General features: G+C 42.8%; 1 protein-coding gene across 5 annotated transcripts in view; it reads right to left on the bottom strand.

The window, feature by feature from the left end:
- Positions 1–17122, bottom strand: part of si:ch211-241e1.3 (laminin subunit alpha-3) — a 68253-nt gene extending 51131 nt beyond the window's left edge. For 3 of the 5 annotated variants that reach the window (XM_052087800.1, XM_052087801.1, XM_052087802.1), the window contains exons 1-6: positions 16613–17122; positions 15239–15391; positions 2243–2360; positions 1805–1923; positions 1532–1702; positions 102–202 (exon numbers count right to left, since the gene is read on the bottom strand). In XM_052087800.1, coding sequence (XP_051943760.1) covers positions 102–202; positions 1532–1702; positions 1805–1923; positions 2243–2360; positions 15239–15391; positions 16613–16870 — 920 coding nt within the window. In that variant the 5' untranslated portion in view covers positions 16871–17122. The remainder of the gene's footprint in view (positions 1–101; positions 203–1531; positions 1703–1804; positions 1924–2242; positions 2361–15238; positions 15392–16612) is intronic. The other 2 variants (XM_052087803.1, XM_052087804.1) reach the window with 2 other exon arrangements.
- Positions 17123–17904: the final 782 nt, after the last annotated feature.

The raw sequence follows: 17904 nt of genomic DNA, 5'->3' as shown, positions 1-17904 counted from the left end.
AACGGCGATGCTTGAAGGAAGTTAACATTTGACAAGCTCAGGAGAAGGGCTGCTGGAGGTGCAGTGAGGCGTGAATATTTTTTTTCAGCAGGATGACCTACTTGTTTGGGTTTTCCCGGTTGCGAGAGGACCCACACACCTGAGCGTGGCCGTGACACACGCAGCGGCCACCGATGCTGATGTCTTTGATACTGTAGTAGTACTGTACAGAAAAGTCACAATTAAAGCATTTGGTAACAGGGGTTTATCACACACATTGAGCGTCAAGCAGAATGAAGCCGACTCACCTGCAACTGTGAAACATGATCAAACTTCTGTCAGCACATACTCATTTTAACTCAGTGTGACAAAATACAGGAAGGTTAGGGAGATAAATCCCATTAGATACATTTGCAAAGCTGCTTTTCGTGAAATACAATGTAGCTTGAAAACTGGCCACAACAATAGGGAAATCTTCACAAGATACAGATAAAAAAAATAAAAATGGAACTGCACTGTCACATACCGAGATAAGTTTCTCTTATTTTTTTTGACTGTATCTCTTCATTCACTGCTTTTTCAAATGTCAATGGTGCTCATCCTCATTAGGGTGGCAGGTGAACTGAAGCTAATATCAGATTAATTTGGACACAAGATGAGTTACTCCCTGGACTCCATTGCCAGCACATTGCAGGGGCACATGGAGAGACATTCACACTCATATTCTCACCTTTGGACAATTGGACAAATTTTGCATTATTATCTCTAAATTAATAATCATTTATGGACCTCTTTTTTTTGTTTGTTTTTTTGTGAATTCAGTTCACTTTCAACAGTATTCAGAAGTTGTTTGTGGATTTTGTCTGCACAGTCAAGAGTTGTATCAAATTAAACATATTTACCAAAATATTTTAGAAACACTGCAAATATCATTAATATATGATATGAACAATTTAGGAGCTATGACAGACCCTTGAGGCACCCCATAAATCACATTTAATAGCTTTAATAGTTTTTTTGTTTTGAAAGTGCACATATTGATATCGGTCATTCAAGTTTGCATCCATTTATGTGCCAACCCACTGATACAATGCTTTTTTTCAGATCTATAAATAGAGCAACGGCACATTCTTTATCTATGCTAGTACTTTGAACCTGTAGATATCCCTTCCAAAAATTCAAATTTTGTTCTAAATCAATAGTGATTGCCACGTAAGATATGTTTCTCCATTAATTTATCAAGTCCAAGAGTGAGTAATTTTTATAAGCTTTTGGTGTATTGTGGGGCTACGGTTATAAGTCTGTCATTTGTAAATTGATATCTTTGTTTATTTCACTTTTATAGATAGGAACACCTTTAGCTATTTCAGGTTAGGTTCTATGAAACTTAAGACCTGTCCCACAGGTCGAAACATTCTCTGAGCTCAGGAAATTATTTCTTTGGTTCAAAACATGAATGTGAATGTGGTCACTAATTAGCAACCTACGATTGACCCCCCCGCCATCATTATATGAGCCCGCAGCAGTGCGCCGCAGTGAGTGCTGGTCTCACCCTGCGTGTAACGGTGGGGTCTCTCTGGGCCTTGGAGATGAGGTGGCCCAGCAACGTGTTGGTGCGCAGGAAGTGCAGGCGCACGTTGGTGGCCCTGGTGAAGTCCTGCAGAACTGGTGACCGGGTGAAGTCTCTGGAGCCGGGCCGACCGTTGATCAAGGACACCACAATCTGGACATCACAAAGCCCGTATTTATTTTCAAGCACTTTTGAATTAAACAAACACACAAAAAATAATCTTGATTAAGATTGGTGGCGTGATGCTGTATTTACCTCCCCGTTCTCCAGAGGGACGATTCTAGAATAATCTGTGGTACAGAGCTGATCGTCGTCGTTAACGAGGCGAGCATTTGGATTCTTCCCAAACCTTTCGATGCATTCACGCTTTGAATCTGCATGCGAACAAACAGTTTGTTTTATGAATTTTCATTGTTGTGGTTGCAAATTAGTTTATTTAACTATTTAAAAACATACAGTGTGTATATATATATATATATGTATATATATATATACACACACACACACACACACATATACAGTATATATCCTGAACGATTTTCCTGGGGTGTCGGGGGTGTCGAAATTGACTGCTCCTCCCGATCTGTTCTGAATTTTTTTTTTTTTTGTATTTGCTGTGTGTGGGGTCTCGGGAAGATTTTAGACCTTTGACATGAAAAAAATTCAGCTGCATTATATGGTGTGAGAACTTACGTGCGAAATACTGCCAGGGGGTAAAAGTCTTCCCGTTATCCACGGAGCGTTCCAGCACCCACAGGTCGGGTCGAGGGGAATTAGCAAACTTTATGATGATGTATGCAACATGAAACAGCTAAAAAAAAAAGGGGGAATAACATTCAAATGAAAGAACAACCTGCAGCAACATTTTTTTTTTTGGGGCCACAACACAGTTACTGAGGATAGAATGCTGACGCTATCTGACTGTCTGTTTGCAGTTTGTACACGAGAGATGAGAAAAATGGTCGAGGGTGTCTTTAACCTTTTGATGTAACCAATAACATGATAAGCTGTCCACTGTAGTAAACACTGTGCCTGAAAGGGTTACCAAGTAAATAAAAGCAGCAGAAGGGCCACCAGTTTCGTGAAAAGAGCTCAACTCGAGCCCACATGATCTGCTCCCCGAGGCCTTTATCTCCATCGCTCATCAAAAGCAGACAAGGCCGTTACATTTTGTCTATGATTGTTTCTGGCAAAAGCGCAGATTTCCATTTTGTATCCAGCGCGGCATCAACAAGCAGTTGACATCAGCTTGATGGAGTGTGACACAATGGACAAGGAATTGATGCTCGTCAAGGCTCTCTTTGTTGTAATCTGGCATGGGCTGTGTGTGTCTTGGAGGCGAAACGAAAAGCCTCACCTACACTTGACCACCAGCTGGAGTAGAGAAGAAGATTTGGGACGTCAACGCTTGGAAATGATCCTAAGGCAATATTTAACATGTCAATAAAAGGGGCCGCCACCAGGCAGTGCTTTCCAAATTCTTTGGCATTGAAGTGATTGATGAAGACAAGCCAAGCAGCTAAAATTCTGTGCTCCTTTATTTCCGCAAATTTCTATAGAACATTTCACTTGATGCGTCCGAGGCAGGCCAGCACTCGTCTAGCATCCGCCATTGCTTTGATGAACAAAATCCATCAGGCAAGCTTTCGTTTCTCTTTAAAGGAGATTTTTTTTTTTACAATTGAAAACAGATCTCAGGTGTCTTAATATCCATCCATCCATCCATCCATCCATCCATTTTCTGAACCGCTTAATCCTCACTAGGGTCGCGGGGGGTGCTGGAGCCTATCCCAGCCGTCTTCGGGCAGTAGGCGGGGGACACCCTGGATCAGTTGCCAGCCACACAGAGACGAACAACCATCCACGCTCACATTCACACCTAGGGACAATTTAGAGCGTCCAATCAGCCTACCATGCATGTTTTTGGAGGAAACCGGAGCACCCGGAGAAAACCCACGCAGGCCCGGGGAGAACATGCAAACTCCACACAGGGAGCCCGGAGCTGGAATCGAACCCGGTACCTCTGCACTGTGAAGCCGACGCTAACCACTGGACTACCGGGCCGCGGTGTCTTAATAACGACTGTGAAATACTTTTAGCAAAATACCCCAAAGATTAAAATTGTGAAACAGTGAAATTTGCATGTTTTTAGGGGCCATTTAAGTGAGTCTATCCCCCCAGCCCCCATACTGCTGAGCCAATAGCGTGATATGAGTGGGTAATACAAACAAGCGCCCATCAAGACAATAAAATCACTTTTACTTATGGAGGCAGCAGCTTATACACTATAAAAGGGGTGTTTAACATACGGCCCCCAATGAGGTTCGGTCAGGCCCGCAGGATAATCTAAAAGTGAAAAAATGCATTAAAGACACGGAATGAATATTTTTCATAAAAAGCACTTCATGCATTATCCACTAGGGGCACACTGTTTTGATCAGAGTAGAAGACAACATTGTTTTGATCAGAGAAGAAAACAGCAGTCTCAGTCTGTCACTGAGACACACTGAACACATCAGACAGTATCAATGCGCCAATGCTTCTTCATACCAAAACAAAGGAAAGAAATGATATTTCATAGCAGAGTATGGTATCATGTTAATGGTTCAGTCCACTTGACATCTGCCGAGTCCGTATGTGGCCTACAACGTGAAATGAGTGTGACACCCCTGCACTATAGTGACAAGACTTGAAAGTTTTTTTTGTCTGTTCGTCTAAAACAGAGATGAGCAACTGAAAAATTGTGCCATCCCCCGCCGTTCAGCATCAAACACTTCTTAAGGAACAGCAGAGGCCCTTCCCCAAAGAGTTCCTGAACAGTTGGAAGCACATATTTGTCTAAAGTGTCTTACAACGATTAAAATTTCAGGGGGAACCAATCCAACCCAAAGTGATGTACTCATTAATTGATACGGTTCATGTCCCCATGCTTTTGTCCATATCTGACCCACTTCAAACACTATGTGGGCTCTGGGTTTGTTTCAAGTGTGTGTTTAGACTGGCCGAGCGGAGTTACAGGGACAGAAATGAAAGCAGGCGATGTCATATCAGGGTTAGTCTTATCCTGAAACATTCCTCTCAAAGTCGCCGGCATCAACAACACGGCCTCATTTAGCCTATTTAAGAGTTTTTTTATGAGGTTGGATGCATAAATTGTGCAGCGCCCTAATGTAGCACAACCCAAACAGAGCCACGCTCATGAAAGGATACCGTTGAGACACTGGGGCCCGACTTGGGGCTAACACCTTAATCCGTTGTGTATCTATCACACGGGAGAGAAGATTTTCACCACGGTGAGTTACGGCTAGTGACAGGTTCCCGAACGCGGCGGCACGTTCGGATTCGTGGGGCATTAGGTGGGGGAGGGGGGGGGTCAGGAATGTAGCGCTATGTCCTGAATTTCAGATGGATCCGCATGCCAGCCAGCTCGTCTCTGACCACCCTCTCCTCGCCCTCCTGCCCCCTTCCTCCACCTCAACTTCCTGACAGTATTTTTTTTTTTTATTGATGGCGGTGGGTAGCTCCCCTGCAATGCTATTGTTCTATTTTCAGCTCTGGTGTTTGACTGTGAGCCTCTATTTGCCCATCCTGTTGCATGAGCAGAGGTTTTCTCTGATTAGGGTGGGGGACACACCCAACATGGCGGGAGTGGATCATTTGTTCATTTATTTTTAAAGGCAAAACAGACACTAAAAAAGATTACATGTTTCTCAATATTCATTCCAAGACCAAAAAAAAAAAACTGGAAACCAATTCCTGATTTTGTGCATGTAAATGGAAAATGGAAACAAAACAGATAACTGGCAATTTGGACGTTTTTTTCAATTCTGATCTTTTCATCCGCCGCAAGTTGTATGAACCAGAAGAAAATTCGAACCAAAAGAGAGAAGTCATCTTACTCATGGTAACTTCACTTATTTCTCTTGAGACTTACGCATTAGCTCACTCGAAAAAAAATCCTACTTGGGTTTATTTTGTTGCATAAATCAGATGTTTCAATATTCACTTTGTTGCCTGTCAATTTGACAGTGTTCTATGGTAATCGTCACACCTTTCCTCTTTGCCATCAATAAAGCACAGTCAAAACTAGAATAGACCTTCCCCAAAGCCAAACAATCCGGAACATGCTTGTCTGACTTACATTAGCCTTGTAGCTACAGCTGCATGTGTTAGCTCTGAGAGATTACTGCACTATTTGGCCCTGATGAAAATGGTCACAGCAAAATGTGATTTCTTTTTTTTTTTTTTTTTTCGCTCACCGAAATTCACTGGAAATTGGCTAACTATTTACAACCGGCATGTTCACACTTAATGTAGAAAATAAAACAATGATACTGGAGCAATGACTATTTGTAGAAGATTACTGCACTCCGCTGATGTCATTTGATATTATTGCTCTCCTGCTATCCTGTGTTGTAGTAACCAGTGTTATATTGCTGGATTTATCTACAGCATTTCTTGGTGACAGCTTCTCTCAGCATTCACACGTCATTTAAAAGGGATTTTTGATATCGCTATTCCTAGAAGCACGTTTGAGAAACTGCTACCATTCATTACTGTGATTCACACGAACAGCTGACCTAAAGCTGACTTTTATGAGCGTGGCCCCGTACTGGCAGTCTCGGACACACCTTTTCAATCCCTCTAATGTATTTCAGTTGAAAGTGTGTCTTTCGCTTTTGTAGATGACTGAATTGCTGTCAAGTGTTAATTTGTAGGTCAGAAACCTGCGCAGGGGGGAGCTGACCCGCAGCATTTTGCACCTCAGGGTGCTCATTTATCACAGCACAGAAACTGGCTGTGAGCTGTCGGTGCTTGGTAATTCCGAAATGACAATAAACACACACACATGAATATATACTTGGCATGTCAGGGAAGGTGGGGGGTGACAGCCACTGTGGGAATGTTTTGACAGCACATCAGTGCTCATCAGAGGCATTTACACTTACAAGGAAGAGAAAATGTTAACTCAGAAGGCTGTTTTGTGCTGACGTGTCATGAGGTTAACGGTTGTCTGGATGCCTTACGTGTTGTATATGTGACGCTTTAATAGGAGTGCAAGGTCAGGAACCCGAGATGCACACACGCACACGTCACACAGTCTGTACAAGTCACAACAGATCACCTGACCTGTATTGACACCTCGTGAGCAACAGCGTGTACGTTAAGCCTGCTGGCGTCAATCAAAAATAAGTTCGGGCTGAGGTACTTTTAAGTGTTTTTGTTAACAAGCTTGACGATCTGTTTCATGCCTGTCTACGACAACTCCTGCTGATGCTCGTTTGATAGAAAAGGAAAACTGTAATGTCATCTTCCACCGAGCAATTTGTGGTTTGTAAATCTGCTTCATAGCTCTGAGTCTGGGTTTGAATCTTTCCGCTGGCATTTCTGTGTAGAGTTCATATATATACATACATATATATATATATATATATTCATTCATTCATTCATTGATCTTCCGAGCCGCTTGATCCTCACTAGGGTCGCGGGGGGTGCTGGATCCTATCCCAGCTGTCTCTGGGCAGTAGGCGGGGGGACACCCTGAACCGGTTGCGAGCCAATCGCAGGGCACACGCAGACGAACAAACATCCGCGCTCACACTCACACCTAGGGACAATGTGACAGTGTTCCTTAAACCTGCCACGCATGTTTTTGGAATGTGGGAGGAAACCGGAGCACCCGGAGAAAACCCACGCAGGCCCGGGGAGAACATGCAAACTCCACACAGGGAGGCCGGAGCTGGAATCGAACCCGGTACCTCTGCACTGTGAAGCCGACGTGCTAACCACTGGACTACCGGGCCGCCCTACATATATATATATATATATATATATATATATATATATATATATATATATATATATATATATGAAGGCAAACTGCGCGTGGCATTGCCGCAGTGATGTTGGCATGGTCACCGCCCGTGCAAGTTTAAAGAATCCTTGACTCGGAAATAGGGAATGAAAATCCATGAGTGAAAAGCCATGAGTGATGCCCCCTAAATAATGTTGTACTGTACTGTATTTGGCGATAGATGTCACATGATGGCAGCAAGGAACTACTTTTGTCAAAATGAAGCTCCACAACTTCATCAGTTATTTGGCTGTAAGATGCCAACAGATAATGGCAAATTGCCCTGGCTTGCGCATAAAAACAGCGAGTAGGTGAGTTTTCCTGCAAATTGTTGCTAGGTTCCAATAAAATTCTACGAATTAGTCACTGACGTGATTATCTAACTTGGGACTCTACTTGTGCTACAGAGCGGATTGTATTCAACTCTTGAGGTTGCACTGTGTCGGCATCTGATGTGTTTCCACTCACAATGATGTTAAGGAGCCAGAGTTCAACCCAAGGGCACGGCAAAGGCCACAGGACTAAGTCTACATCCTGGCACGTACAAGTCCTCTGAGAGTCTGATGTGAGAGTAGAGGAATGCCATTCAAAGAGGAGGAGGCATCACCTTCTGTCACGGCGGATCAGGCTGGTCGGAGGCTTGCGGCGACAATGCATCAGTGCAACTGTTTGTGTGTGTGTGTGTGTGTGTGCGCAACAGGTGGACGGCGGAGAGCAGGGGAGTCCACTTGTCTGGTGTATTTTTCTCCATGACTCCATGGTGGAATAAGGCAGTTGGCAAAAGGAGTTACCACAGAGCTGCCGTCGTGAATGTGAAAAAAAACAAACAGTAGATATGCATCTCTGTGTGATTGTCATCTTCTCATTGCCCAAGTTTGACTGCCACTGCAATGTGATTGTATGCATTCATCATATTTTTAAAGCGACACAATGATCACAATGTCAGCAGTGTGAGTGTGTGTGTGTTTGCGTTGGACTATAATCAACCTTTGGCTAGTGAAAATCTTAGCATCTACAATTTTAAATCATCTCCTCCACAACAGTCAAATTAAAAACATTTATAGCACCACGCGCTGATGCTTCTTGATACAAAAGGCATGTTAGAAATGCAGAACAACTGCACCATTATACAAGCGGGTCATAGAAACCTGCAGACTATTAGAAAAAGCACAATGGACCGACTGTATGGAGGCTTGGAAAAAGATGCAAAGATTCTAAATTACCTCACATACTTTCCCAACAATGGAGCGGCAGATTTATAAGGACGTGCAGGCCAGCAGTTGCCGGTGATGCATTTTCCCAGCCTCCCGTTAACAAACGCGGGGCGGCTGTAGTAAATATCTGCCACGTTGGCCTGGCGCCCCAGGAAGCCGGGCTAAAGACGGCCACTTACATCACCAGAGCAATAAGTAGCCCGTCTAATAGCTAGTCTCTGTCTCTGGAGGTAGACCGAGCCAGCTGCAACGTATGAACACAATACTCTATGATTGGAGAGGGATGTGTCTCAGAAAGAAAAAAAAGTTCATCCATCATCATATTAACCCTTTCAGGGACAGCGGTTACTACAGCGGACAGATCATCATGTTCCAAGGTGACAGGGTTCATTTAAGGGTTAATAAGAAGACTTTATTAGTGGGAACGTTTCCATTTCACAGCAGCACACAATAATAATATATAACACATGTTTTATAACATTGTCCATACTGTGTGTCTTCACTGAGGCCCTGGATGAGCTGCAGTCTATTTCAGCATGCAGCATGGGTGAGAGTAGTGTCAAGACAGGTCAAGCATTCGTCGCATTAAAAAAAAAAAAATCTTCTCCAGTGCAATTGTCTACCAAACTTTCCATGTACTGAGACTGGCCGGGCAAAGAAGGTCATAGAGATTTAATGAAAAACTATAAACTATAGTAGACAGTGGCAATTTGATATTCCATCAGATCAAGCACGACTGATAGCATTAGAATAATTTCCTTCTCCATTTGCTTATGCGGGTCCTAGGACAGCACATTAATGATTATAGCTTGTCTGCAGCCACGTACAAATGACTGCAACGTGTTGCAATATATCACCTCTGTATTTGTTTGGGCCGAGAGGGTCAGGTAATTTTTCGCAACGCTTTAGGGTGGGAGGGGGTGGACCAAACTTTTGTAAAGCCCTGACAGCACAGAAAGGACAACACACAATAAGGCTGGTAAGGACACAAAAGGGGGCGACGGCAGCAAATACAACATTCGCAGCAACTTTGGTGGGAAGTGGAGTCCTGACTGAAGGGATTAGGTTCTGGGGGAATGCTCCTAAAATTGCATTCTTGAAAGCAGATCACTCAGCTGAGCCAAAGCCATTCGCTGTACCTGAACCTGATCGACCTCTCCTTTCACACAGAGTTGAAAAACAAGCACACTCAACACCATCGCCTGCTGAGGAAAATAATAAAAGGAAAGCTTAATTATCAACAAACTACATAGTCTGCAGTCCAATTAAAGCAACAAAGCCAACACATGGCCAGCAGGAGGACGGTTTTTGAAACGTTTCACATAAGCATAAGTGTCAAAATGACCCCATTCACAATAAACTGCAAAAATGATGCAGAAAAAAAAGCTACTAGCATGCAACAAATTGAGACCATGACTTCATTATTATTATGATAATTCCTCAATATTTGATTGTTGTTTGGATTGACAGCGAGTTTATTTTCATGCATTTATTGATGGGCTAAATGTTTACGTTTACACTGCACTTGGATTGGAAGTTAGCCAACATATTTCCCATGTTTATCCACGTCTGAAAGAGGCTGAATTCAGATGCTGAAAATATGCAATGCCATTTTTTCCTCTTTATGCTGCCACGAGCCCAACGATGCCACTTGAAAGCAAATAAATAAAGACATTAATTAATTAATAATATTAATAATAATGTTGTTACTTGATCCATACAGTGCAACTCCGAAGCTTCAATGTCACGACCATCCCTTCAGTTTTTTGTATTTTACACTTGTCAACATTTAAAGCAGTTGGTGTCATCGTTAAAAACTTTGGAAAAACACTTTTCCCACAATGCTGTTGTCATGACAACAAACAACCAAAACAATTCATGTAATGGGCACGTGATTAATTTACTGTCATGAAAAATGCCAATAGATTAATAAATGATCAACTTTGTCCCCAATCAGCCCCTCCGTAAAAATAATGGCACCACTTTACAATACAGGCATACATCCAAGAGTTTCCAAATTGTTCACAGATTGGTTATTAATTAAGTGACCCGTTGCTAAGGGCTTGATAAAGTGCTACACGTCATTCGATAAGAAGGGAGTCCTACTTGCCAAATAGTGAGTCCGCATTTAGCGCCACAGCTTTGGCCCCTTTGTTTGTTATAAACGGTAAAATCTCATGGTGACAGTTGGATTAGCGATTCATCCCAATGGAGAGCGAGGATGCACGGCAGCAGCTAGCGCTTGCTAAATAGTGAGGCGACTTCTTAACTGCCATAAGTCATTGACAACTTCTTACTAATCATTAAACAGTCACAAGTAGTGATTCGTAAGCTAGTTATGAAGCAAAAACCACTAAGGTCCAAAAATGCTTCGGCGGCATGCGTATCAGAATAAGCTGCGGCTCATCAATTGGACCACAGACAGCAGTAAAGCCCACTATGTTTGCCTCACATTCTCGGCTCACTCAGTCAGATAAGCGCATGTATATGCAGGCCTCTTAAAATACATTCCCGAGAAAAATTGAGTGACTGGACGTCTGATACGTGTTGTCCAAGTTTACGGCAACAATAGCTTGACTGCTGCTCGTGGGATGGTTGCGCCACGGCAAGTGTTCCTGGAAGTTTGTATTCGGGTAGGGGCAGACGTGGTTTAAGTTTACCACAAAGACGGTCAGAACAGCCAAAAATTGAACCCAAGTAAGAGCAGGCTACTGTTACTTTAGAATAATATGACTCAAGCGAAAGTCAAAAGCAGTCTTTGAAATTACTAATTCAGTATTTCTTAAAATAAAATAAAAAAATTAAAACACTACACAAGTTTTTTTTAAAGAGCATGGTGGCCAAAACAGACAATAATATAAAACAGGAATAAGCAAATTCAGATATTGCCAAACAATGTCACTAAAATATTAACAAGTTAAAGACATATTTTTAAAAAGGTCTTAAGTGGCATTTCTTGGTTAAACAGCACACATTCAAAGTGGAGTTCTTTTCTTTTTCATAGTCTGTAAGGTAAACCCGGATTGAATGTGAGGCCAGGGGTTTTCTGTCTCCTCTGGCCGTGAGTTACACGCCGTTGTTTTCTCCGTTTTTTCCACCACACTTCAGGCAAATTATTCATTCATTCATTATCCTAACAAGGGTCACGGGAGAGTGCTGGAGCCTAACCCAGGTTTCTTCGGGCAGTATTCGGGGGACACCCTGAACCAGTTGCCAGCCAATCACGGGGCACACAGAGACGAACAACCATTCACGCTCACACTCACACCTAGAGACAATTTCGAGTGTTCAATCAACCTGCCATGCATGTTTTTGGAATGTGGGAGGAAACCGGAGTACCGGGACAAAACCCACGCAGGCCCGGGGAGAACGTGCAAACTCCACACAGGAAGGCTGGAGCTGGAATTGAACCCATGACCTCTGCACTGTGTGGTCAATGCGCTAACCACTGGGCCACCAGGCCAACCAATTGTTGTTTTCATGTACAGTGATACATAGATCAAAACTGAAGAAGCATGTGAAATGTGGCTCAGCCTACAGTAACTCAGAGTAAGAGTCTCCTTAGAAAAAATAAAAATAACAATGTAAACCACTTTGACACTACAATTCATCGAGGAAGTTATTTAAGTAGATGTCCCAACATAAATGTGGCCCTTTACTACGCACCTCAGACTATTGTAGGATTGACTTCTTTCTAATGTATGCTATATGAACGCTCGGCCGCTTGTCTCGAAATAAATAACACAGTGGCCACAAAATGTCTTCCAAACTCAAATTTTATCTACATCTCAAAGTCAAAAATCTCCATTGTGCATGATGTCACACAAGGCACTCTATTTTCATGACCGGTATAAATCCTGCAGAGCATGTGGTGTAAATCTGCATGGAGGCGGATTAGACCCCATGCTAGTAATTTCAGAAATGAGCGCCGGCTGGCGGATCTGCGAGATGGAGCACTGCGCTGTTGTGCGATTTATCAAAGCCGTCTTAAATGACGGTCAATCAAAGTGGCTTGGGTTAAGTAGACAAAAGATTTTGATGGACTTTCCGCCAAGACACTCCAACTGCTGCATTGGTCCGCCCATCTTGGCAGAGCCCAGTTTGCCAAATTGGAAATACACGCGCAGTAAGCCTTGTGCTGATGCGAAAATCAGGTTCTGCTGGCACTTGCATCACGGCGCTGCTCTCCTGTCTATGAAAAAAAGCCTCAATCACACTTGCATCACAAGATTAATCCCGCACATTTTTCTTCTGCTTTTTTTTGAGACACACAAACGGATTATCGGACTTGAGGCTTACGCTGCTGATGAACACAAATGAAGGAGAATTTGGTTGGTCGGTGTTTTTGTCTCACAAGTTACAGACAGACGCAAGATGTACAGGATGAGAAAGCTTTTGGCCTTTCTGGTGCAGGCCGGGTGAACTTTGCTGTCGTCTGCCACACTTTTATAGTTGTAGTCACGGTTGAGAGACCGTGTCGCCAACAAAGCATACATTCGGAAATACTTGTCTCTCAAATAACGTGTTTCTTTACACTTGGTAGACCATCAAGTCTTTTTTTTCAAAGGATCAGCGGAAACGACTTGTTTAGAAAAAGAAAAGGAAAAAAAAGCACACTTTGAACCTCAGCATACACTTCAACAGTGCCATTATCTTATTTATCTGCTGGCAGCGGTATAGAAAAGCCACCTGCGCTGGCCTTGAAAGAAACCACAGAACTCATTCAGCTGGTTGCAGCCCACATCTTGCCCCAACAATATAAATTATCCTTCAGAATGTATGTTTTCTTTCATAATGTCCTCAAAGCAAGCGTTGATTTGTATTCTGGAGTTATTTGACCTTGACATCTTCATAATCAATCAGAAGGTAAACTACACTTTAATAAGAACATCATCTCCATTGTGGCCATGGGAACATCAGATAACGTTGGCAGAACCGGCCAGGAATCTTTAGCGACTGAGTTTGTGTCACTACATTTGTCAGTAAATGTTTTGATCTGGAGTTTCTGAAAGTGGCTATGAATAAATGAATTTTCACAATTGTAAGGACAGCCCAGAAAAGCCAAAACAACAAAGCCATTTTTCGCAACAGTCCCTATGCAGGTGACACATTCATGCATTTTTCTCATCATTTAAAACAATTTCCAGGGGCCCTTTAATGTCTGTGATGTGTAACATGCCACAAGGACCAAGAAGTAGAGCACACTTAGCATACTCTATTTCCTATCCTGCTGAAAATAGCCCTTTTTAGAAGCCGGTCCTGTCCCATGCGAATAAGCGACAATGTACAAGGACCCACAAGATTAATCTGCCTTAACTCTTATGAAATTGGCAAAAATCATTGGGTTTGGGGTTTTTTTGGCTAATGGTCGTCTTCTTTTTTTTTTTTTTTTTTAAATAAATCAACACATTATTACAGAGTGAGACAAAAATAATGACATTCATTCAGTGCTTCGGCTCCTCTTTTTTCTCTCTCTGTTGTAAAGTTAAACTCATATTAAAGGACAAAGAATTGTAATCTATATCGGTGCTGGGTAACAGCTGAATCCGCATTCACTACCTTGACAAGTGAGTACCCACAAAGACAGTAGAAGCATTTTTACTCCACACAACAGTTCATACGCTACATTGTGTGTATGCGGCACATGGACACACCAACAAACACAAACATCCCCTCCTTGGTTGTTTAATTTCACACTTGGGTGGGCGGGCACTTAACCAAACGGTTTGTATACAAGCAACCATAAAGTCAGTTTCACACATGTCCCCTTTACTTTACCAAGGGAAAAAGGTCTGACCCACATCACATGTTTCGCAATTCAGACATCTGCAATATTTGCTTTTTACGCCTCAAAAAAAAAAACAACAACAAAAAAAATGTCTGCAAACACAAAATGCAACAATGGCAGGTGAGCATTGTGTACTGCCGTGCTGTTAGTAATTACAGCGGATAAAAAGAACAATGCGCGTGACAGGTGTGTGTGTGTTTGACTGTGGAAGCACGCTGTTTGCCGTGCGGCTGGTAGTGACAGTCAGACAGACCACGTCATGCACTTTAGAGCGCCCCATAATACAGTATAACGCTCTCAAATACACGGAGCATTACCACATATTAAACTCGGGCGTCCTCAAGGCCCCGCACGCGTCCATGCACATGTAGCCGTATTATATTTAGCTATGCGGGGTCTTTGCTGAGCTTTCGCATGAAAATAGAAAAGCAAAAGCCAGCTCCCGTTATGTGGCACTGTGAAAGTCTAAAACTGCAACATTCAGGTCTCCAATGCCATGCCCTCGGTCTACAAATTCTTCTCAGGCTTAAACCCAAACCAGAGAATTCCCGTCTTTCCTCACAGCGGATAATTTGTCGCGAGGTGCAAATTTAACAGGCCGCGAGCCAGACTCCTGCCACGGGGTCCACTGGTCATGACGGGAGCATATTTGCGAGCCACGGGGGCATGAGTCTGATTCTTGGCACACATGAACAGCACACATGATCGCTACTGCCAAGCCGGATGACGTTTAAAAAAAACAACAACAACAACATTGCAACAAACCACAATTCCTTTGTTATTCAAGATATTGGAAAACAACCCATCAGCAAACAAGATGATGATCAACTTACCTGTCCGAAGTCCAGAGTGACATTTACCTCGTTGTAGCCTAACCCCTTGGAGAGAGGGGGGCTCTGCCACCAGCGCTCTGTTCCATCAATAGCGTTGGTCACTGGGTAGGCTTTGTTCACATCAGCCGCATTGCAGTAGTCACAGAACTGGCCCTGTGTGATATCAAAGATTTGCTTGTGACAGGAACTTCAAAATATGACCCTTCATTATCAACCGCCAGCAAGCAAAATGTCCCGAGAGTTTTTTTTCTATGGCTTTTGGGGCTGTTTTGGGTCACTTGCAAAATGGCAGTTGTCGTCTATATTAAGGGAAGGCATTCATTTGTAGAATTGTTTTTTTTTTAAAGACTATGAACTATTATTCATCATAAGGGATACATTGCAGACCCAACCACAACAGATAAAAATTTGTGATTGTGATATATCTTAAATAAATTGTATTTATTCCTCCAACACGCTTTGGATGGATGGGTGGATGGGTGGATGGGTGGATGGATGGATGGATGGATGGATGGGTGGATGGGTGGGTGGATGGATGGATGGATGGATGGATGGATGGATGGATGGATGGATGGATGGATGGATGGATGGATGGATGAATAGATTAGATAGACTCACTGGACATATTTTGTGTGTACTTTCAAAAGGTGATTGCAGATTTAATTAAAGCTGAACGTGTTTAACATGTTAGACACATGTCTATTGTGCCTTGGGGGATATAAATGCACTTTTGGAGTTAAAAATGGGTCTGCCTTTGTGTGCTTTTGCACTTTTTTTTTGGTAGTTTGGAAGCTCGAGTGTAACTTTTGGGCCACTGGTAAAGGTTACTTTGCAGTCCAATTAATCGCACCATGGAATGTTAGCCACTATGCAGGGACATCCTATGTGGGAGTTTGTAAGTCATGGGCATCTTTCATGAGCAAAGAAATAAATAAAATCAAGTATACTGGAAGAACGTGTTACAGCCATATCAGTACTTCATTTTAACATGTAGGTGACAGGTCCAAATACAAGTACCGTAATCCCAAATAGAAGGCAGAAAGAAAACAAAAGCTTGGAAAAGCAAGATATGTCTCCAGAGATTAAGTTTAGACCTCAAGGACAAGAAATTGTGTGCTATTGTCCCCCGTACCCCCATCCCCACGAGTGCAATTTAAACGAAAGCATTGTGTATGTTTTATTGTCGGACTGCCATTATTACAAAAGTGATGTAGTGCCCTTACAATTCTACTGCTGAAGGCTATTTCCTTCGCAAACAATGGAGGTAAAACTCTAAGGACTCCTGGCAGTTGAAACCTGGTCTGCAGGCAACAGGAAACATTCAGAATGGTGGCTTTGTAATGTTACTACTGTATAGATGGTCGTAAAACTTACCCGAATATTCTGAGTGACTAGTCCAGTGGTTGGTCCCCCGACAAGTTTACAGTACAAATCAGCCCTAGGCTTCTCGAACTCATCCTTCCCACAGGTTGCTGTTGCAGAAATCCTGGATCCTTGCGCCAGGTTGAAGTACGGGGGGCTCAAACTAAAACCAGTGAGTCCATTGAGCGTTTCTTGTGCACGCGTGCACCTGCAAACGATAAAAGCGAGTAAAACTGCGAGGAGGTGAGCTCGCGTCACCTCTCCCCCCATGTTCCACACTGGAGGTCCCGACTGTGGGTCTGGTCATCTGAAGAACACCGAGGAGCGCCGCGTCCTTGTGGGCTGCGCCATTTACGCGCGATACTTCCACAGCAGAACCCTTTGCTCAAGTCCAGCCTTTACCGAGAGGAGGAGGAAATGTCCCGGGGGCGCATGTTTCCTCGTGAAGAGCTTCGGCTTCAAGTATTCTATTGTCATGCAGAGAGGTTCCGCTCACTGACGCTCTCAGGTGTCACACGTCGACGTTGTGACTGCTTGTGTGGTCCTCCTGTCACCATTTGTCAATCCGTGGTGGCAAAATCTACTCACTCTTTGTACTTAAGTAGAAGCACAGTCACTTGTGTAAAAAAAAACTATATACGATGGCAAACGAGGAACTGATTTAATTTATGGACTTAAATAAAAATGAAAAAGTACATCATGAACAGGGCTAACAAGAAAGCATTTAGATTAAGCGTAAACAAAAGCAGGCCTTAAGTAAAAGTAAAAATGTTTGTCTTTACTGTCAATGATATACGTTGCCGATTTTGTTGGCGTAGCACAACATAACATTCTGACCACACTAAATATTGCCCTCTTTTTATGCAGTAATGAACTTGCATATGCTGCCATAAGAATTTGATATAAGGTACAGAGATCCGTTTGTAAACGAAGGGGGTCAAGGTAAAATGTCGTCTATAAAAGTAGAAGTAAAGTACAGAAACCTGACATTTCTATTTATATTCTTGTCTATATTAGCCCATTTGTATTTCCTTATTTCCCCACCACTGTGCTGTGATTTGCATATACTTTTATAGTAGAATCACATCAAGGGTTTTTTTCGACAGTTAACTTTTGGAGACGTTATAAACGTCAAACAAAAGGGGTTATTGTCGTGGCGTTTCTGCGCATCTCTTGTAATCATAAGTGGATAGATATGTTGTGTGCGCGTTCGACTCCGTTTAAATAACAGCAATTATTGTGGAATATAAAACCGAAATCCGGTTTTTGGTGAGGTAATTTAGGTAGGACACCAGCTGTGTCGA

Source organism: Hippocampus zosterae, chromosome 15, assembly GCF_025434085.1.
Source record: "Hippocampus zosterae strain Florida chromosome 15, ASM2543408v3, whole genome shotgun sequence".
Taxonomy (NCBI): Eukaryota; Metazoa; Chordata; class Actinopteri; order Syngnathiformes; family Syngnathidae; genus Hippocampus; species Hippocampus zosterae.
The sequence above is the reverse complement of the archived record's forward strand: the minus strand, read 5'-3'. Positions and strand labels throughout refer to the sequence as shown.